The following is a 22,692-nucleotide window of genomic DNA, read 5'->3' as shown; positions in this document are numbered from 1 at the left end:
GAATCTTCTTGTTGGACGTTTAGATCACAGCATGTACACCAGAACGTCATCCACCTGTAGTTATTCTTGTCCTTGTCTTATCTCACCAATTAAACTTATGAAACCAAGAATTATGTCTCACACTCTACATGCCTGGTACAATCTAGTAATAATAATGATAATAATAGAGTTGCCAAGTACTTTACTCACAACAATCCTGGGTGGCTAAGTCGTCCTAGAATTATCTTCATTTTACAAAAGAGAACATCATGAACAGAAGACAAAATAGCATCAATTTAAATTTAATAGGCACAAATATAGACTTCTATTTGTGTTTAAAATATCAACTCCACAAACACAAGGCAAGAGAGGCAAGGTTAGGCAAAAATTCATTTGAGGGATGAAAAGATCTAGATGTCTTAGTGAATCACAAGCTCAATGTGATTTAACAGTAGTATTATATGGCAGCCAAATGTGAATTTGGGCTGAATTAAGAAAAAGATAATTCCAGGAATAAGGAGGCGGTTGGCCTGTCTTGTTCAATTTTGGTCCACGTGTAGAATGCTGGAGTAGGTTCTGAGCTGGAGAAAAATCCAGAGAAAGCCAACTAGGCTGATGAAGGGACAGGAAATGATGCCATGTGAAGGTGAGATGAAGGAGCAAGGTATATTTAGGCAAGGAAAGAGAAGATTCAGGGGAGAAAGTATTTGAAGAGTCATCCAAATAAGAGGGATTGATTTGTTCTAACTGGTCCAAGAGAGAACAGAAAAGCAACATAGGGAGATTACGAACTTAACTAACTTAAACTTCCTAACAATCTGAACTATCCCAAAATGGAATGAACTGTGTTGGAGGGAATGGACTGATGCATGGGATTTCAGGAATCAGAAGCCTTCCACCAAAGGCTGAATGAATGGTCTCTTTTTAGATATATTGTTGAGGGAATGGTTGTTCAAGTACATATAGGATGGACTAGATGGTCATTGAGAACACTGAAATTCTGTGCCTAGAGTTTTTAGAAGTGACTTGCTCAGATTTTGTGATAATCAATTATAATACATTTAGCTCTTCTCAGCAATATATTGATTCAAGACAAATCCAATAGACTTGGGATGGAAAATGCTATCTGCATCCTGAGAGAAAACTGGAGACTGAATGCAGATTGAAACATACTATTTTCACTTTTTAAAAATGTGTTTGCTTTTTCCCCTTTGTTCTGATTTTTCTTTCACAATATGACATGAAAATGGGTTTAAAATGATTGTACATGTATAATCTATGTCAGATTGCTTATTGCCTTGGGGAGAGGGGAGGTAAGGGAGGGAGGGAGAAAAGAAATTTGGAACTCTAAATCTTACAAAAATGAATGTTGAAAGCTATCTTTACATGTAATTGAAAAAGTAAAATACCATTTTTAAAAATGCTCAAGCATCTACAGCATCAAGACTGAAATTTGAAGCCAATCTCCTGACTCTAAGTTCAGTAAAGTTCTTTTTTCCAAATACAGTTTCTTTCTGAATTACACATAATACAGGCTGAATAAGCTTTTAATGACTAAATGTATAAGTGTTCGTGTGCTATAGTGTAAGGAAGGGAACTCTAGGATTAGGGGTTCCCAGAAAAACACCCCCCAGCACTGTGTGAGGCTTTTGCTTAAGCCTCCAGAGTTTGGCCAAGCTATCCACCAGTCTGAGGTAATCCTCTCCCCACATCCAAAAGCAAATCAGAGGCCTTAAGTCCCCTTCCCACAGACTGGGTATTTTTTCCTCTTCAAAAAGAATACTTTTGTAACTCCTATTGTCCCAGGTACAAAGCTGACCTTAAAAAATTAAGTAACTAGCATTAGTCTGTCAATTGCTCAGCTTTAATTGGAATATGGAAAAGTCTAGGGGGCTTAAAGGCTGTGAGAAGGGACAATAAGCTCCTGTGGGAGCATAGATTTTCCTGATTCTAAGAACTCAGCACATCCGTGAAGACCTGGTGGGTTCTGCCCTACATGCTCCCACGTCCTGCCATTCTTATGACACCAGCTAGTTTTTAATTCGCTGGGAGTTCAGAAGAGAAGCCCAGGGTAGAAAAAGGGACAGCTGAGTCACAGAATTTCCAGGTTTGAAGGAACTTCAGCCTCCATTTCATCCAACTTGTACCTGACCAAGAATCCCATCTTTGACATTAGTGACCCGCCCTGGAGAAGGGGAACCCACCGCCTCTGGAGAGAGGGCAGTCTCCTTTTGGACAGCTCACACAGTTAGAAAGCTCTCCTTCACCTCCAAGTCGACTAGGGAGAGATGGGTGGTACAGAGGAAGGAATATTGGATTTGGAGGTAGGAGACTTAGTTCAAATCCTGCCTCTTCCAGATATTACTTGAATAGCTTTGGGGATGAGTCATATCACACCTTGGGACTATATCCCTTCATTTGTAAAATGGTGGGGGTGTGATGGAGAGCCTTTGAGGTCCCTTATAACTCTTAAGTCTATTAATAAGGTCAGTCCTTCTTTCCCATGACTGTTCTTCAGAAGTCATCTCCCCCCCCCCCCCGCAATCATCTCTTTTCCAGGATAAAAGTTCCCACTTTCCTCAAAAGATCCTCAAATAGCATAGTCTCAGTTCACTCAGCCTCTTTTAGATGTCTCCCTCTTCTAGAGATGCTCTAGCTTATCTTCCTCCAAGATAGCGCCCATAATGGAACAAAAATCAGGTGTGATTGGCAAAGGGCCAATTTATTATTACCTTCTTATTATATATATATATATATCTTATTATATATATATTATATAATATAATATATATATATATATACTCTTATTACCTTCTTCATTCTGTAGGCGATCCCTCTTTCAACAAAGCCTGATAACACAGTCATTCTTTTTACTGGCTCCCATGTTTCACTAACTCTTACTGAGCTTGTGATCCATTAAAAGCCTTGGATGTTTTTCCAAAAAGGAGGCTGCCAAAAGAACATTTAAGTGGGATTGGAGGTGGAGGGGAAGGAGATGACATCTTTTAAAAAGCTATGTGGTCAAAAAAACCTGGGAGATGAAAAGATCTGGCCTACTGCCTCAATTACCCTCTTAGGGCCTTAAGTTCCACATCTGTTAAATAGATATAATAATATTATATTGTAAATATATATACCTAATAATAGGTATTATACCTACATATATATAATATAAATATAACAATAAAGTAATAAAAATACATATAAATATATATCTATAGGTATATATACCTAAAATTCATTTATACCTATTATATCTAATAATAAGTATAATTACTGTACTTATTAATCATCACTAAGTTATCTACCTTATAGGACTGAAGATGAAATAAGGTTATAAATGTACAAAGGTTTTATAAATGCTAAAATGCTATGCCTGTATGAGGAAGTATAATCACTACTATAGTGATTATTTTAGTGATATATAATAATATAATCATCACTGCCCATTGTCATCATTGATTGGCATTCTCTTGAACCAAAAATATCTGATCCAGGACCATCCCCAAGGAGGTCAGAGCAGAAAGACAAAGGAGAAGTTGGATTTAGTGCCAAAACTAGGTTCATTAGAAGTTGATAAATTTAGAGCTGGAAAGAATTTAAAAGGTCACCTAGTATAATATACTCATTTTTACAGATGAGGAGACTGAGACAAAGGAGGTAAAATCACTAAACCAAGACAACACAAATAGTGAATGGTAGGGTCAGGGTTAGGTAGGGTCAGTTCCCCTCCCTCCAAAGTCACTGCTCTTTGCTCTGCACCACACTGCCTCAGCCTTTCAACCTTGGTCTTAGGCTCAGTCTACACATGTTCAAAAAAGCATTACTGTTATTCAGGTCATGTCTACAAAGGCGCTGAAGCACGTGTTCCACACCAGTCATGAATAACTTATGGACTGATCCCTAAAGCCATCTCACAAAATGTCAGTCAGAAAAATCTTTTTTTAAAAAACATTTCATCCAAGGCTCTCATTTTACAGATGAACAAATCCGTAGCCCAGAGACAGGAAGGGATCTTCTCAACATCACTTAACTGGATAATGTAGGAGCTGAGACCCAAGCCTGAGGACCCCTGGCCTATGTTCCACCATGAAGATCTGGGAACAAGAACACTGACTTCCACTGGCACTGAAAACAATTGTGCTCTGAACTTCCAAGATGACAGCAGTCTGGACTAAAAGGCTCATCCATCAATCACAAGAGGCTTTCTTAGATTGTCCAGAGACTAGCACAGAACTGCAATTATTTCGCTATTCAAACTGCCTGACATATTTTTCAGAATCTTTTGTTTCCTTCCCATCCTCCTCATCCCATTCTGTGTCCTCAATTCCCCTTAAAGCACACACAGCTCGGCCTTGCATAGGCAAAGAAAGTCACAGTACACAGGTAGCCACTGCACCCCCACCAAGGACTGGTACCAGGAGCTCCATCCTCCATATTTCATATATCCTCCATCCATCCTAATATTTCAGTGTGGTCAGACAGCTGAGTCCTGAGAAGGAAGGCATTCATGTGGATCCCAAACAACGATGGCTGTGGAAATGGTGCAGATGTTGAACAGTTATTCTAAAGTAGGTGGTGACCAGATGCTGCTCTCCACCGAGACCAAAAGAAAGTTTCTAACTTTGCTTCTAAGGACTTTGGATGAAAACTATGGAAGATCTAATAGTAAAGACAGCAAAGCCTTAAAGTGAATAAGTGCAACCTCTAATACTCTCTCTTTTTCTCCCTCTCTCTCTTCCCGTCCCTCTCCCTCTCCCTCTTCCTCTCCCTCTCCCTCTCTCTTTTACTCTGTCTCTTCTTCTTTTCCTCTCCCCTCTCTCCTCTTCTTACTCCTCTCCTTCTTTCCCTCTTTTCTCTTCTTTCTCCTCTCTCCCTCTTCCTTCCTCCCTTTTTCCTTCTTCTTCCTCCTTACACACACACACACACACACACACACACACACACACAAGCCTGTGGACAGTTTAGGGTCAGAACTATCTGAAAGCAAGAGGATGGACAAGATGACCCTTCCAATGCAAAACTCAATGAAATGAGTTTGTCTTTGAATGTCTGAAAGAATGATGTAGACAACGTGACTAATGTGGAAGTACATTTTACATGTTTGCACATATATTACCTACATCAAATTGCTTACCATCTTAAGAGAGCAGGGTGAGTGGGAAGGGAAGGAGAGAGAAAAATTTGGAATTCAAAATTTCATATTTTTGTGTTAAAATTGTCTTTACATATATTTGGAAAAATAAATACTATTTTAAAAAACAGAAAGAAAGAATGGTATAGAGTTCAGAACATCTTAGTGTGCATGAGGTGCAGCAGGGTGGGGGGAAAGGGTGACTGGTTAAGAGCTTGTTTCTTAGAATGCTAGAGTTTTCTATTGCCCCTCCCATCCCCAGCACTGCCGTTGGTATATAATGAATTAGGCAGAAAGGACCCAGGGAGAACTGACCCAGTTATGCACAGTTATGCTAAGGAGACCACAGTCGGCACAAATCTGGTCCAGTTCGTGATACTTGGCTGAAGCTGAATTAGTCTGTCTGTGAGTCCATGCCCTAGCACACACACTCCTCCAGATTCAGCCTCTCTCCTTCGGGCCCTTATGCCTTCTACTATACATCACAGATACTTGTCTTCCCCCTTCCAACCTGGCTTGCCTCTGAGCTCAGTTCCTCCATCTGTTATTTAAGAGAGTTGAACTAGATGATTCCTAAGGTCCCATATTCCAGTTCTAAATTCTAGGCTTCTAGTCACCTTAGGAAATACTTATTTCTTGTGAAGTCAAAAGAGCCTGGCTTGGGAACTAAGAGACCCAGGTAGATTCAGTTTATTAGATCCCCAAGGGCAGAATTACAAATGATATGGAAAAGTTTAAAAAGGCAAACTTCAGGCTGGGAGACAAGTGAATTCTCCATCACAGAATGTCCTCAAGCAGAAGCTGGAGACTCACTCTATCTGCCAGGATGGTTATTGAAGACTCCTGAAGAGGGTAGAAGGATAGATTGGATGACTTCTCAGGTTCCTTTCCTATTTTAAAATTCAGTGATTCTACACCACTTAATTTGGACTGACAAATGGACAGTATTGACCACGGGAAGGGGGAAGGACATCACAGTCTCTCTCTCCTGCCAAAACAGTCTAAAGTACAATTCAAACGTGACAGTTGCAAAATGAGGTCTGACTCTGAGAATGGTTGTGCCCTGTCCAAGGTGCTGAAACCGTTCTTCGGGTAGCCTGCAGGGTACTACAGAAGTTGGACAGAACTTCCCACACCAATGGGTATAGAGTCTTTGAGCTAGAATACACTTCCTAAAATAATTTAGGCTATTGACCTGTGCCCAGGGAGCTTACATTTCAAACCTATGGTAGAGATCCAAGTGAAAAAGGGCTTTAGCATCAATAATCAGGCCTGAATCTCAGATTCACCATCCCACATGGCCCCCAACAAGCCTATCTCAACCGAGCAGACCATCTCCAGGAGAGAATTCCACACTCTTTCCAGGCTGCCCTTCCCAGTGTCTCTGAGTCAGGAATAAACTAGAAGCGGACAAACCAACAGCAGAGTTTCTCCTATATCCAAGCAGAGTAGGTGGTCACCCATGTGGTATGATATGGGAGGATAGGGGCATCTTCCTCCACATGTAACACATGCAAACAACCACCCAAATCTCTTTTCTATTAGCACTAAAGTTTCACTATTTGCAAGACAATTATTTGGAATTCAGCACTACCTTCCTCAAACCCTTATTTTAAAGAGCAAAAAATCCTGAAAGGAAGAATAAAGAACTCTACCACTGTAGTCTGAATGAATTCATCAGGTTGGGTATATTTAGACAACATGATGGCCTTGGGAGCTGATATAGGACAAGGACAAGGACAAGGACTGAGAGTGTAGCAAAGACCAACTTTTACGAATTCTCCATATTGTTGATTGGGCCAATTGTGGCCAAAGTCACATCCCAGTGTATCTAGCTGCCAATTCCTGGTACAAGGAGTATAACATATACGATAATAAACAACAAGATTCAATTCTGTTAGACCCAGTTCTGACACTTACTTCTTACAGGGCCTTTAGGCAAGTTCCTACCTTGGTCTGAACCTTAGTTTCCTATTTTACGACTGAGACTTCCATTCTCACAAAGATATTTGTAAACTGCTAAACACTAGATAAATGGGGGCTGTTCTTAGGGATACAGACACATGGAGAAACACACAGTCTACCCGTCTCCAAATCCCAGCTCCCAATTAGGGACTGCTTGCCTGCTGGTACTGAGCGTGTCTCTGCCTGTGCCTTGGTTGCAATGACGTCCTTGTCTAAGGCTGCAGGGAGCTTTGATCTTCATTTGCCTTACCCTCTGATTTCCCTTGAGATACAGGAGGTAAGGCTTGAAAGTACGCCAGCTGATGTACCCAATTTATTCTACAATCAGAGATGTCAGCTAAAGCAGCTGCTAGGAGTCATCCAAGCAGCCGAGGCTATATGAGAGCTCCCACAATGGAACGCCTAGAGATGGTCTGGGGTCAGGCACTCTGGCTTGATCCAGATCTGACTAAGAGACTACTCATAGTTAGAAAGACAGAAACAGAGAAAGATAACAGGGAGACAGAGAGAGAAACAGACAGACAGAGAGAGAAATAGAGTGACAGAAAAATAGACAGAGAGATAACAGGGAGACAGAGAAAGACAGAAAAAGAGGCAGAAGGAGACAGAGAGAAACTGGGAACGAGACAAAGAGGCTGAGACTAAACAAGAAATGCTGAGAGACAGACAGACATAAAGACAGAGACAGAGAAAGATAACAGGGAGAGAGACAAACAGATGGAAAGAGGTAACAGTGAGACAGAGAGATAAACAACAAATGAGAGATAGAGAGAGACTGGGAAGAGACAGAGAGATTGAGAGACTAAGCAAGAAAATAAGAAGGGGCAGAAAACAGACTGAGATAAAAAAACAACCAATACCTAAAACCTTTCTTTCCTATAATCTTCTTTTAAGAGGCATGAAGGCAAGCTGAGTCTGAAGTCATATGGGTTCATTCCCAAAGACCAAGCATAGGAAGATAACAATCTCCCTATATGTTCAAAGAGCCCTTCTCAAAGTAACGTCATTGACCTTAATGGGTACAACCTCATTCATTCCTCATTCAAGCAACCAGGAACAAAAATGATTCTTCCAACTCAGTGACGAACGTCATTGGTAGGGATTTTGCAAACCTAATCCTCCCTCCTTTTGCTTTCCCACCAAAATGCCTTTTTTTTTTTTTGAGGGAGACTGTTACAGTGAAAAAATCCCTGGGATGAACAAGTCAGGAGAGCTGGACTTTGCTCCTGTTCCTGCCACAGGCTCAGCATATAACCTTGTATCATACCCCTCCCCACTCCCCGCAACTAGATTGTAAGCTCTTGGGGGACAAGGAATTTATTGTTTTTCATCTTTGAATGACCACCATTGAATTGATCTCACTGAATTGAACTGATCTCACTTCCTCTTAGTATCTTCATCTGTGAAATAGGGATAATAACCTTTTCTGTGCTTCTTTAACAAGTCTTTCATGAGATAGAAGTCTTTTGTAAACTAAGGCTCTCTGTAAACTGGAAAGTGAATTATGAAAAGAGTAAATTATTATGTAAATAACAAAGCAATGTGCAAACGTGAAAAACAATTACTAATATGCTACTTACTTAGTATGAACTATGTTACTCATGTATTATGAACTCATACATCCCATGAGTAGAAATCACAGAATCTCAAAGTTAAAGCAATCCCATGAGCTGTTCAATCCAACCTCCAAATGAAAGAGATCCCCAATCTCCCGGATTGATGAATCCTCAGCTTTGACAAAAACCTTAGAAGAAGGGGAAGCCACTGCTCCCAAGAGGGCAGTTCCCACTCTGAGACATTTCCCAATGTGAGAACCTGTTTCCTGACATCAAATCTAAATTTGCCTCTTTTGCCATTTCCACTCATCGCTTCTGGAGCAGAATTACATATGTCCAAACTCTCTTCCACTTGCCTCCTCTCCAAATCTTGAGAACATCCTCCAGAGCCCACACCAAGTCTTTTCTTCTCTTAGTTCCTCCAGCTAGTCTTCATAGCTTCCAGTCCTTTCGTCAATCTCTTTGACCTCCTCAAGATATGATTCATCTTCTTAATGTCCATTCTAAAAGGGAATGACCAGAACGGGACAAAATGCTCCAGAGAGATGTGGTCTGTCCAGGCTGGGGGCTCATCTCCTCATTCCTGGAAGCTAGTCTCTATTAGTGAAACTGATCCAAGATCACATCAGTTTTCTGGATGACCACATTGTTCTGTGGATTTATGTGAAGTCTTTTTCAGACAAAAGCCTATCTAATCAATTCTCTCCCATTTTGTTAGTGTGACTCAACTTCTTGTGCCCAGATCTCATGCTTAAATCTTACATTAATTTTAATAATTAAGTATAAACAAACTTAATAGAAAATAAAAGTATATTTAATGAATTATTAATTAGTGTAATTATTCATGTAATAAATTGCACTCATTTTGCAATTAATTTTGCATTTCTTCCAGGTAAATTTCATCTACTTAGATTCATCCCAAGTTTCTAGTCCACCACCCAATGGGGCTTTTTTGGCAACTGCAAATTTCATAAATATGTCTCAACTATGCTTTTATCCAAGTCACTAAATGGATACCGGCAACGCTTCACTCAAGACTTCTCCTTCCAAGGATACAATAATGATTCTTTAAATCTAGTCATTAAGCTGGTTCAAAATCCACTTCATTGTAGCCATACCTATCCATCTTTTTCACAAGATTAACATAAGATACAGTATTGTCCACAGCATTCTCTTGGTAACTAGCATAATAGAGCATTTATATAGTACTTTAGGGTTTGCAAAGTATTTTATAAATATTATTTCATTTGATCATCACAATAACCCTAGTAGATAGGTGCTAATAATATCTCCATCTTACAAGTGAAAAAACTGAGGCAGACAGCAATGAAATGACTTGTCAAATATTATACAACTAAGAATTGTCTGAGGCAAGATTTGAACTCAGAACTTCCTGTCCTCAGGTCTGGTACTCTGTGCACTATGTACCCCTCCCCCAATCCTAGCTGCCTTAATCTGCCAGTTTAGTAACCTGGCTAAAGAAAAAGAAGTTAGTCTAATATAACCTGCTCTTGATGAAGCGTGAAGGACTCTTATGGGCCCATGCATTCCCTTTTAGATGTTCACTAACCATCTCAAGGATTTCAGAGAATTTAGATGCTAGAATTTTGCCCAGGGACCTTGAATTTGCACTTTTTCTCTTCTCTTTTTTGGAAATCAGCAAAGCTTTTGCTCTTCTCTGGTGCCATGATACTTCTCCCAGTGGTTTTTCAACTCACTCTCAATGGCTATTCCCCAGAGAGTTGTTCATCTGGGCCAGTGGTCTTGGACTCCTCAAAAAGCAGCTGGGTCCCCATCTCCCTGCTTCTTTTGGAAATCACTTCCCTAACATTTCTTTTTTGTCCTTCCCAGTTCAAAGGTCATTCTCCTTAAGAGAGGAAAATATAAGCAATATCATTAATGAGTGTGAAGAACATCAAATGCAATAGTGCAAAAATTACAATCCCTGAAGAAATATCAGTATATTTCCTAATAATGTCTCTCCCTCTCTCTGTCTCTATATCTCCAATTGTCCCTTTATCTATTTCTGTGTCTCAGATCATCTCTACTTCTGTCCCCATATCTCAGATTGTCTGTCTGTATATCTCCAGCTGTCTCTTTATCTGTCTCTGTGTCTTGGATTATTATGTCTCAGCATATCCCTATATCTCAGACTCTTTCTTTATCTCTATATCTCAGACTGTCTGTTTCTCTGACTAAATATCTGACTCTCTGTCTGCCTATCTATCTCAGACTATCATTCTATCTCTGTATCACTCTCTGTTTCTCTCTCTCTCTCTCATACACACATACATACACACACACACACACACACCACCTGCTCAGACTTTTTCTCACCCATCCCCTGATTCAGACCATCCCGTATGTCCAGCACCAAAGCCAGAACCTTTAGGGATCCAAAGCACAGCTGTCTTTAAATGAATATTCCTCCAGTACCAACAAGTAACAAATATCTGTGAAAAACTAGTAGACACTAAATTAGAAACAATTAAAAATAACTATTAATAATAAGAATATTTTGCCCTCCTATTATTCTTTACAGTTCACAAAGGGATATTGTTGAGATTTTTTATGTATGAGGTTGCTATAATATAATTTCCATCTTACAGATGAGGAAACAGGTTCTAATTGTTAAGTGACTTGTAGATTCAAATTCAACTTTTGAATTTGCCTCAATCCCAACTTTCATGGGAAAAAAATTGCCCTCCCTAATCAGGTCAGCCCTGGTTAGCCACTGTCCTGATTTCAGAACAAATAGGGTTTAGAATCCTGGGTCTGATGGCAGTGTCTCCTTCCAGGTCTCAGGTTTTGCCCGTCAAAGAAATTGGACTTGCTTCACTGCTCCCTAAAATCCCTTGAGGTCCTGATGCTGTGAGTCTGAGATTCCGGGCTCAGCCAACAGAGAACTTTGTTTTGAGGAAGCTAGTCTGTGGCCAGGCTAAAGGAGGGCCTCTCGAGTGCTCCCTAATGTTCTTTCTCCTGGACTCAAGAGCTACAGGATTCATTATCTCTGTTAATCAAAGGCCCATTAGGTCAATCTCCTGCTCATTAAAGCTGTTACTGGGGCAGCTCATGATTCTCAAGCTCATCCTCTGAACTCAAGAACACTTAGGCAATCTTCAGAGAGCCTCTGAAAAAAGCATTCCACCTTACCCACCCCCAAGCTCCCCAGCACAAGAGCCTCCATCTCCTCACCCAGTGATTCCTTTCCCAGTACAGGAGCCATTTGGAGGAGACCACCACCTTCCTGCCCCACTATCACCCCACCACCTGGTCAGCTGGAGAGAAGCACCCAGGAGGAAGGTACCAGTGCTCCTGGAACAAGCTGTCCACAGCATGGAATAGTGGAGGAAACACTGAGAAGCTGGATTCTAATCCTGGCTCCACCATTTAATACCTGTGCAATATTAAGCAAGTCTCTGGACCTCTGTTCTTCATCTAGAAAATGAGGGGATCGGACATGATGAGGAGCGTATAACCTATATATAATTATATACACATATATTAGATGAGCAGATTTCAAGAAATCCATTAATTTGGATGAGAAAAAGAACATCTTTATTTTCTCTAGACTTCTAAATGAAATTTAGCATTTCCTTCAAAATATAAGAAATGATGATCAAGAAAAAACCTGACAAGACTTATATGAACTGATATGAAAGGAAGCAAACAGAGCCAAGGGAACATTGTACGTAGGAACAGCAATACTGTGCAATGATCAACTAGGAATGACTTAGGTCCTCTGATCAAGACCACAAACCAAGATAATTTCAAAGGACTCATGATGACCAATCATATCCACCTCCCGAGAACTGATGAACTTTAAGTGAAGAGAAGCTTACTTTTTTCACTTTCTTTATTTTTCTTGTTTTTTTCCCAACATGACTAATAAGGAAATACATTTTATATGACTTCATATTTTTTGAGCACCTACCGTGCTCCTGCCCACAAAAGTGGATTCTTGAATACTGCCAGTGCTGGAAGACTCACTCCTCCTGAGATAGAACACCCCCCTTTTGGACCACTTAATTGTTCAAATGTTTTTCCTGACATTAACCCTTAAAACTCTGCCATTTGTTGTCCAGGGCCAGCCAGAATATAATCCCTCTTCCACACATGGACCTTCAAGTACCTGAAGCCAGGGATCACATCCCCCCAGCTCTCCTCCAGGTTATACGTATAACCTGGGCCTTCAGGGCCTTCATGAAGGCTCACTCTTCCGCCCTAACTATACCAAGTATCTTCCTCAGAATATACCTCTTTAAAAGGGGGTCCCCAGAATGGGACCCGGAACCCTAAACGGGCTCCAAGCTTACTGTCTGGTTCTGCCTCCTGAGTAAGGGCAATAGACAGGTGAATAAGCAGGTAAAGGTCACTCTGGGAGGCCAGCTCAGGATTTCTAACCCAGAACTCTGGGCCCTCATGAGTGCCTCCTTACCACCAACGGTTACTCCCGGCAGGAGGGCTGGTGGTCCACCCAGTGGACAGTGACTTCAGTCACTGCCATTTCCACCTGTTGCTCTGAGATCTGATTTCCCATCTCCACACTCCTCCCTGACCACCCTCAGGGGGCTAATTCGCCCTCCCATGATCCTGATTCTCCAAGCCTTCTGCTGCCTGCCTGGTCCTTCCAGGCCTTCTTGTTCACTGAGCCATCATCTCCTTCCCCAGGTCCCACGCTCCCCTTCAGCCAGGCCTTCTTCCTCTGCTTGGTCACACCCTTCCCCGGCCAGCTCACCGGACCGTCTCCCTTCCTTCATTCCTGTAATTCCTCCTCCTCCTCGTAGCCTTCCTGGAGGGGAAAAGAAGGGGTGAATTCCCCTTGGCACCTTCCTACCCTTGCTGTCCCCTAGTCTGCCCCCCCAGGTTACCTTTCTCCCCTCAGACTATCTAGGACAGGTTACTTCACTTCCCTAGCAGCTTCCCTCCGGCGTCCGTGGGTCCGGACTACCTGCAAGAAGTGGGGAGGGGTGTCCTGGGGGGCAGTGGGCTTCTCGAGGGCAAGGACCCCGGGTTCCTACACGCTTGGAACAGCAGAGAGGACTGAGAAGGCGGCTACAGGAAACCGCCGGCAGTGATGGCGATGGTGATGATTGAGAGGGAATGGGCAGCGCTCAGGGCAAGGGGAGGCAGGATACGGCGCCCTGGTGGAAGGGGCCCAAAAAGGGAGAGCCGGGGAACAGACCACAGGGAAACTGCGGAACTAGACTCTCTAGCAGACTTGCTCTAATTTCCTCCCTCACTATCTCCCCAGGCTCATGGAGAGGAAGGACCAACCGATTATTTCAAAATTAGCTGGAGCGGGCAGGGAAGAGAGGAAGGAAAATCGCCTGTGAGGGTCAAGGCCTGGAGAGAAAGCTTTAGAACAGACTGGAAAATCATGAAGGTTCAGGCCCAGAGGGTGCCCAGGGGGATCTGCGCCCCCGAAAATGATGGAACACAACGGTCCTGGGAGGGGATTCTGGGCTCTGAAGATCCTCGGGGACTGGGAGCGCTGGGCCCTGAGGGGGGAGCCTCCCACCCCAGAGGGAAGGGGGAGGGGGAGGGCGCGCTGTTCAATGCTTACCCATCTCTCCGGTGGCCCCGTTTTAGGGGCCCCGGTTTCCTGTGCTGCTTTGAACTCTGAGCTCCCATTGGCCCTGGAGATGGGTGGCCGCCACAGCACAGGAGCGCCTCCTGGGAACGAGACCCTCATTTATATACCCGTGCAAAACCAGACACAGCCAGGGACGTGGGGCGGCCCCAGGAGGGGGGGGGGCTCTGGATACAGGACCGCCATCAGGGAGACCCACGTCCCCTGCCACTTGTGCTCTATAGCTCAACCAGCGGAGGCCAGCAGGGGGCAGCTCGACTCCCCATCATGGCGCCCGGAGCCGCCATCATTGCCCCAGCACCCCCCCTCCTCCCCCCACACGAAGGCCTTCAGGCCCCCCAACCCCCGCGCCAACTAGGCTTTGGTCTCCATGGGAACAAGACACTATTAATCCCTCTGGCTGAAGGTTCTCATGGCAACCCAGGCAGGGCAAGGTGTGCCGAGGACAAGACCCAGGGGGCCAGGATCCGTCCAAAGGCCCGGGGGGTGAGGCTCCTGGGCCAGGGGCTGAGGAGAGGCCTCAGGATCTCGCCGGACCAGAAGGCCGGGCACCACAGGGCGGGGCTCCGGGACGGAGCCCGGCATGCTCTGCTACTGGAAGGATGATCCGAAGATAAAGCTCCTCGGGCCTTCGGGCTGGGGCCTTTTGCTCCCTGCCCACAGGACAGAGGTTGGGGGGGTGGACCACCAGGCTGGGGTCAGAGACAGCCCCTGGGTCTTAGAGACCCGCTAACATCGGAATCACCTTCTCCCTCACCGCCCAAGGGCACAGGAACACTCCCAAGCCCCGGGGGCCCAGACCAGCCAGGACCTACATAAAAGTCAAAAGGGGGGTGATCCCAAGTCCCATTTTGCATTCTAAAATCCCCTTTAATGGACACAAGGAAATGTCTCCTTTTCTTTTAAAATTAACTTCAGCTGTGATCTCTACCGCGTATCTTGAGTTGGGGGGGAAGGGGGGAGAATCTCGCTCTGTGATTTCCCCAATATAGGAGCCCCTCCATCCGGCCGTTCGGGGGCTCCCGGGCCGCTTCGGCGCCAGCAAGGTCGCCCAGGATTACGCGGCCCGTACGGGCCACAGGTGGGATGGGAAACCCTACCCACCGCTCCCCAAGCGCTTGCCCCCTAGTTTTAGAAATTTACATTTTAACCCGTGGGGGAGGGGCAGGGACCTCGCGGCTCCGAGGTTGGGGGGGGGGGGGGCTGAGAGACGGGCCCCTGGGCAGATCCGGGGTTCCGCCCTGCCTTCCCCTTTGCAGCCACCAGGTGGCAGCATTGCGCCGCTGCCCTTCCGGATCCCACCCCGAACAGGTACAGTTGGTCCGGATGGAGGGGGAAGGGGGGGGGTCTGGGATGGGAGCCCCAAACTCTGCAATGGGAGAGGGGGATGAATCAGGCGGGAGTCCGGGGACCGGCCCACGCTTCTGACAGCAGTTCCCCGTTTGCCTTTGGGCAAACCCCACTTCCTCCTCCGTGTTTCCTCGCTCAGACTGGCTAAGATTGGGACAGTCCAGGAATCTCCCATGAGCGCCCCGGGGCACGGCTCCATCCCCTCCAGCTCCCAGCCTAGCCAAGTACTGGGGAACTTGAAGTGAAAGGCCCCGGGGCCGTACCCCAGACTGAGTGAAGTCCCTTCTCCCCGAGCCTCAGTTTCCTATTCTGCGAGATGAGATAAAGACCTCTGACATCCCTCCTGTCTCCAGAATCCTTGAAAGCAACTTGTCTTAATTTTGTACTCATAGTATCCCATCTAGTCCCTAATACAAAAACTACCACAGGAAGCAGTTATAGAGGCGCTTTAAGGTTTGCAAAGCACTTCACAGATCACAACAGCCTTGGGAGATAGGGGCTATTATCCCCATGCTACAGATGAGGAAACTGAGGCAGGCAGAAATATCAGCGACCCGCCCACCCAGCTAGTAAACCTCTGAGACAGGATTCCCGGCTCCAAGGGCAGCGCCGGTCTGGTCTGCGTTTAATGCCTTGGTGAGGGATTGAACAACGGACTGATCTCTTAAGGACAGTTAGCAGAGACCCAATCTGCCCCTGGCCTGGCCCAGCTCCTCCTTCAGGAGCCAGCCTGAGGAGAAGAAGCGAGCAGGGCTGCGGGCGGAGTAAGGAGCCCGGCTCACACCTTGGGTAAACTAAGCCCTGGAACTCAGGCTTCCCCTCTGAAGTGGGAGGGGTGGGACTAGATCCCTGTGGAGCTCCTCCTGGCTTTCAATCTAATCCCATGGGCCCATGGCGCCCCCTCCCTCCCTCCGCACGGGAACTGCCATCCCCAGGACCGGCTGGCTCCCGCCCCAACAGGCGCTGCTGGAATCCGTGTGGAAATGGCTCCGGAGGAAGGGAAGACAAAAGGAATCAGTGGGAGAGACGGTGGTGAAGGAACACAAAATGTCTGAGGGACGGAAATCTCCAAGCTCAGAACACACACTGAATGGGAGAAATTGGCTGCCCTTGGGATTGGGGTAAACTACTTTACTTCTCTGGATCCTCAGTTTCCTCGTCTGTAAAATGAAAGGATTGGCTGGGTGTCCCTAGCTAATGTCTGCACAACTCTAAACCTATGATCTCTAAAGTCTGGAGTCTGATCTCTAGAGTAGACATCTATAGGGAGGTCTATCTACCTCTCCTTTTTAAAGATGGAGAAATCAAGGTTCAAAAAGGCTTTGCATCCTTACAGCAACAGCTACCTAAGAGGCAAAACCCTTCAGGAAGGTCTCTCCATCCAGGAAAGGCTTGAGACAAGCAGGCACCCCTCCTCCTCCCTCCACCAATAAGAACAACTGGCAGATTCACTTAAGGCACCACTCATCTCCGCTGCTCTCTGACCAGATGACCACAAAAAAGGTGGCAACAGTTTTAAAAAGCCTAAGGCTTACCAAAAGGGGAAAAAACTACTTGATTTCCTTTTTCAAATTGTTCTCCTCTCCAATCTATCCCTTAATTTGTCTTTTAACAAAATTGGTCTCCCTGTCTCAAATGCTACCCCTTTCCAATTTATCACTGCCACTCCTCTGCTCAAGAAACTCCAATGGCTCCCTCTTACCTGTAGAATCAAATAAAAATTTCTCTGCTTGACATTTAAAATCCTTCACGACCTTTTCAGCCTTCTTATTCAGTACTCCTCCCCCTCATACCCTCACATACTTTATACTCCAGCCCAACTGAACTAATTCCTGTGCCTCATCTAATACTTGCCCTATCTTCATGCCTTTGGGCATACTCAAAGCACCAAAATACTATGATTGGTATATATCTTAGAATCCATCAAAGTTCCTTGCACCATCTACATGAAGCCCCCCAGCTGCTAATGCTTTCCCCCAGTGAAAATCCTGACCTTTTGTTTTGTGCTGTATTGTATAGACATATATTTACACATTGTCTTCCTCATAGAATGTAAGCCCCTTCAGCAGAGGGATTATTTCATTTTTGTCTTTGAATCTCCAGTGCCAACATGTGCATGGCACACAGTAGGTACTTAATAAATACTGGTTTCATTTCATCCTCACAGCAACACTAACAGGGAGGCAAGGAAGTAGCTTGGAAGATTTTCTTTGACAGAAAAGTAAACAGGTTCAGAAGAGAAATTCACTATCTGAAATAGGAGAGAACCTAGAAATACTTTTCAGGCCAGTAAGGTCTGTCAGAACTGCAGCTCCGGAAGGGATCTTAGAATTGACTATTAGAGCGGAAAGAAACTCTAGAACATAGAATGCAGAGGGATGAGGACCCTAGAACACAGAGTAGCACAAAGTTGGAAGTGACCTTGGAACCATGTCAGCACTGGGGATAAATCCACTGAGATCACTTTTCTCATTTTAAACTGGAGGCAACGGATCAGTGGAATCCATCAATGGAAAAGTGAGGATCCAGAGAAATTTATTTCTGTGGCTGTTTCCACTGTACCCAGGCTTCCTCTGAGCAAGTCCCACCAAGCCAAACTGGGGAACATTCTGAGAAAGTGGATGTGGGGCCGGGGGTGCAGGCGGCACGTTCCTGAAGCTGCCCATGGATGGTGTGTGCACCCACATGGGCATCTGTCACTACAAATCTCATCCAAGGTTTTCTCGCCGAATCCTGCTCAGATTCTATCTGTCCACACGACTGGAGGAGCAGCTTGTCGTGGCAAGGGTTCGGTTTCACATCCCACATCATGGAATATTTATGGCCGAGCAACAGCTCCCTGCTCCGGTCTGGATTCACTTCTCCCCAAGCAGGTTCCTCAGCGATCTGCTTCGCGTACTAGACTGGAACATTATCAAGCAGGGATCGTTTCAACTTTATCTTCAAGACCCCAATGCTAAGCCCAGTGCCTGACACATAGGAGGATTTTATTAAATGCTTTTTGATGGCTTTTTCCTGCCTAGTCCTTCTCCAGGGCTCCAGGACTTCAGTGCCAAAGCTACAGGGCACCAGAAGCGGCCCCACAATTCCCCAAGCTTTTGCTCTCCTGGCAAAGCTTTCAAAGAGCCCAGATCCTTTTGGAAAGCAGAGTAATACAGTAGAGAAAGAACTCAGAATCCCTATTCTGTCCCCTTCTTACCCATAGGGCTGTGGACAATTGACAAGAACTTAATAAGTGCCAGCCTCTGTGCTAAGCTATGGGCAAGTCATTTGATCTTTCTCAGACTCAGTTTCCTAATCTGTATAATGAACAGTTTAGACGAGATGCATCTCAGACCTCTTCCAGATCCAAACCTATAATCCCACCCAGCCTGAGACAGGATGAGTCACCAAGAGTGTTTTACCCAAGGCAATTGTGTTTACCCAGGCGAAAATCAGTTTGACAGACTAGCATACAGCATAAAACCAAAGCTCTTGTCAGTCCCCAGGGGACCATTTCCCTCACTGTCACGACTGAATCCTGGGTAGACAGGCAGAGACGGTCTCATCTGGCCCGGGAAACCTGGGAGCTGTGACTGGCTGTCCAAAGTCTCACCCATTTCCTAAAGATCAGGCCTGGGGGCTAGCCTCACCAGGACCGCTGCCTGCTTTGTAAGATGGAGCCATCATCTTTGTGGTCTGCTTGCCTCAGAGGATCAAGTGAGGGGGAATGAGGAGATATCACAGAGAGGCTGATTTCAGCTCCAGATAAAGAAAAACTTTGTTGAATGAAAGCTGTCCAAAGGTAATATGCGCTGACTCAAGAAGGGGAAGCTCTCGTGACTGGCGGTCTTTAATATGCTGGGGGTATCATAGAGAGAAAACCTAACACAGGTTAGAACCCTTGAGGTCATCCTGAGATTCTGACACAAGTCTATCGAAATGGCCTCTGACTTGCCCCTCCCATTCCTAAAATCTTTAACCCCAGCTCTGTTATAAGCCTCACCCCTACAGTTTCCCATTCAGCCCTAAAGCCCAACACCCTGAGCATAGCTGGAGGGGAAGGACCAAACCGCCACCTTCCCTCCTCCTACTTGGGGGAACCCATTGGGAGACAAATCCATGCTTTGCCCTTGAAAGTAATCTGTTCCATCATAGACCAGCTTGAACTGATTTGAATCAGTTCTAAGAAAATACACTGGGACGTTAGAAAAATCAATTTGCCTCTCTGAGCCTTAGTTTTTGTAAATGAGAGATCATCAAACTTACAGTACTTAACTCATAAAAATAAGGGAAGATGGGAGAGAGACAGACAGACAGACAGAGGGAGGGAGGGAGAGAGAGAGAAAGAGAGAGAGGTGTGCGATTATAACTAGAAAGTTCTAAGTCACCTTCCTAGCCTAGGTGGCCCAGGGGCAGCTAGCTGGCACAGTGGATAGAGCACCAGGCCTAAATTCAAATCTGGTCTCAGACATCTACAAAATATATGACTCTGGGCAAATCTCTCAACCCTGTTTCCCTCCGTTTCCTCAACTACAAAATGAACTGGAAAAGGAAATGGTCAACCACTCCAGTGCCTCTGCCAAGAAAACCTCAAACAGGGACACAAAGAGTTTGTACATGACTGAAATGATTCAACAATAACATTTCCTCTTCCCATTCTCAGTTCTGCCCTCTAGGACCAAGCAGAAAAAGTCTATTATCTCTTCTCTGTAACCATCTGATACTTGCAGGAGATAGATTCCAAAACCTTCCCATCCAGAAGCTACAGGAAGCCTCCGAGGTTTGGGAAAAATAAACGGAGCAGGGCAGGGGCAAAGCTCATTCCGGCCAAGGCATCTGAGGGACCCAAGGATGCGACCAAGACTTTGTGCCAGTTGGAGTGGTTGGAGTGGATGGGGGTGGGAGGAGAGAGCAGGGACCAATTCCCTCTCTGCTCATGTTACCATGGCAACTTCCAGTTGTCACAGCAGACTCAGGGCTCTGAGCACAGTTGAAACAGAGCCAGAAGATGCTAAGGAGAGGGAGACAATTTCTCCCCATCCCAGGGCCCCTTTGCCAGGGGGTTGCACTGGAGATCTGGGAAGGCCCATGAGGGTCACAGGTGGGCACATGGGGACCACAGAACAAGTGATTCAGAATCTCCTCCATGTCCCGCCCCTTGTGAGCCCTAATTACTGCATAGGCTAGAGGGAGGGGGAAATTCTTTGTTACTGCTCTGCAAAGCATGTGAACGTGATTCCCTGTTTATAATTCATAGGATTTGGGTGGGAAGAAACCTTAAGAAATCCCCATTTGAACACCTTCATTTCACCAAATCAGGAAGAACGGCTCTGAGAGTAACTTGTCTAAGGTATCAACAATAATACCAACAAGAGCAATAGCTGGCAGGCATATTACCTGTGCTAGGATGTCTGAGAGGCAACCAGGTGGTACAATGGACAGAGTGCTGGGTCTGGAATCAGGAAGACTCATCTTCCTTCCTGCAAATCCAGCCTTAGACACTTCCTAGCTGTGTGACCTTGGGCAAGTCACTTCACTCTGTTTGCCTCAGTTATCTCGTGTGTAAAATGAGCTGGAGAAGAAAATGGCAAACTTCTCCAGTCTCTTTGCCTAGAAAATCCCAAATGGGGTCATGAAGAGTCAGACGGGAGTAAGACAACGAAACAACAAAACCACGATTTATCCTCAAAATAAATCTGAGCGACAGGGAGAGGAGACCGAAGCACGTCTTGAACTCAGGGCTACGTCATCAGAACCCTTACTGTTCTTGCTTCCCAGGGCGAGGAAGAGGGGGGCGGCCATGGCAGAGGTGGGCATCCTTGTCAGGCAGCAGGCACGGTGTTGCTGATCTAACTGCCAGATGTTGCGTGTGCTTGTTGATAAATGTTACTCATCTTCCGCCTGCAGATCTGACACCAGCTCAGGCACGATTAGTGTTTTGGATGGAAATCAAACTCAAACCGGTAATTAGAGCAGGAGACAAGGTGAAGGATGACATTTGTGCTTCAGCGCCTCTTCTTGACTGGGAAATGGCATCATTCATCTGTGGGAACTCACACACCCCCTGGTCCATGCAGATTCTATCCTCCAGAGACCTATAGCCACCGCCTCCCCTCCCGGGTTGCCGGCTGGCCACAGGAGAGCCACTCTCTCCCTAGAAGTCTCCAGCCTTCTGAGGTGCTTTTCTGTTCTGACGTCCACACCTTCCCGTGTTCTGAGGTTCCTTCCAGCTGTAGTTTATTAAAATAAGGGCAGAATGTTTCATTTTTGTCTCTGTATTTCTTGCAATTGGCACAGTGCTGGGCACACAGCAAGTGCTTAATAAGTGCTTGCTGAATTAATGAAGGAATGGATAAATTTCTTTTTTGCTCTGCAGTCTATATTCCATATTCCACATCCCAGAGTTCTTTGCAACTTTGGCATTCTATGATAAATCTCAAGTCACTTCAACCTCTGACATTCTATGTTCTGTGTCTAGACTTGGGCTTTCCATACAAAAAGAACTTAATAAATGCTGGTGAATGACTAAAACCATGTTCTATGGTTCTAGGATCACCTCTGACATTCTATGTTCTGGGTCTAGCATGGAGCTTTCCACATAGTAGGAATTTAATAATGATGAATGACTAAAATTCGGACATGCTATGGTTCTAGAACCATTTCTGGCATTCTGTGCTCTGTGCCCAGTAGTGGGCTTGCCACCCAAAAGGAACTTAATAAATGTTGATGAATGACAAGCTTAGACATTCTATGATTTTAGAATTATATAGAATATGTATGCATGTATGTCCTTATACACACAAACATACATGTTTGCATGCATATCTGTGCATGTTGTGTGTGTAGATATATTAAAGACACTGGGACCTGGATTCAGGAGAGATCTGGATTTATAACCTGCCTCTGATACGAGCTTTATGACATGGATAGGAAAGTGACTTAAGTTCCCCAAGCTTGTCTATAAAATAGGGATAATGACAACCAAACCCCTGCTTCTCAGAGCCGTGAGAACCTCACAAGCCCTAAAACACTAGACAAACACTAACTGCTTTTGTCCCCCAGCTGTCCGTGCTGCTGTCCCTCCCCTAGCACTCTGTCTAGCCCTTGTATGGACGGGTTGGGAAGAGAGTGTG

The 22,692-nt window shown here is 45.1% G+C and overlaps 1 protein-coding gene across 3 annotated transcripts in view; it reads right to left on the bottom strand.

Moving 5' to 3' along the window:
- TUB (TUB bipartite transcription factor) overlaps positions 1–22,692 on the bottom strand; it is a 130,507-nt gene that overhangs the window by 87,374 nt on the left and 20,441 nt on the right. For 2 of the 3 annotated variants that reach the window (XM_051963967.1, XM_051963965.1), the window contains exons 1-2: positions 14,201–14,521; positions 13,373–13,426 (exon numbers count right to left, since the gene is read on the bottom strand). The exons of the other annotated variant lie outside the window; for it this stretch is intronic. In XM_051963967.1, coding sequence (XP_051819927.1) covers positions 13,373–13,426; positions 14,201–14,268 — 122 coding nt within the window. In that variant the 5' untranslated portion in view covers positions 14,269–14,521. Of the gene's footprint in view, positions 1–13,372; positions 13,427–14,200; positions 14,522–22,692 lie in introns of those variants that run through there. 3 annotated transcript variants of the gene reach the window in all.

Source organism: Antechinus flavipes, chromosome 6, assembly GCF_016432865.1.
Source record: "Antechinus flavipes isolate AdamAnt ecotype Samford, QLD, Australia chromosome 6, AdamAnt_v2, whole genome shotgun sequence".
NCBI lineage: Eukaryota > Metazoa > Chordata > Mammalia > Dasyuromorphia > Dasyuridae > Antechinus > Antechinus flavipes.
Note: the sequence above shows the minus strand (reverse complement) of the source record. Positions and strands in the feature narration are given on the sequence as shown.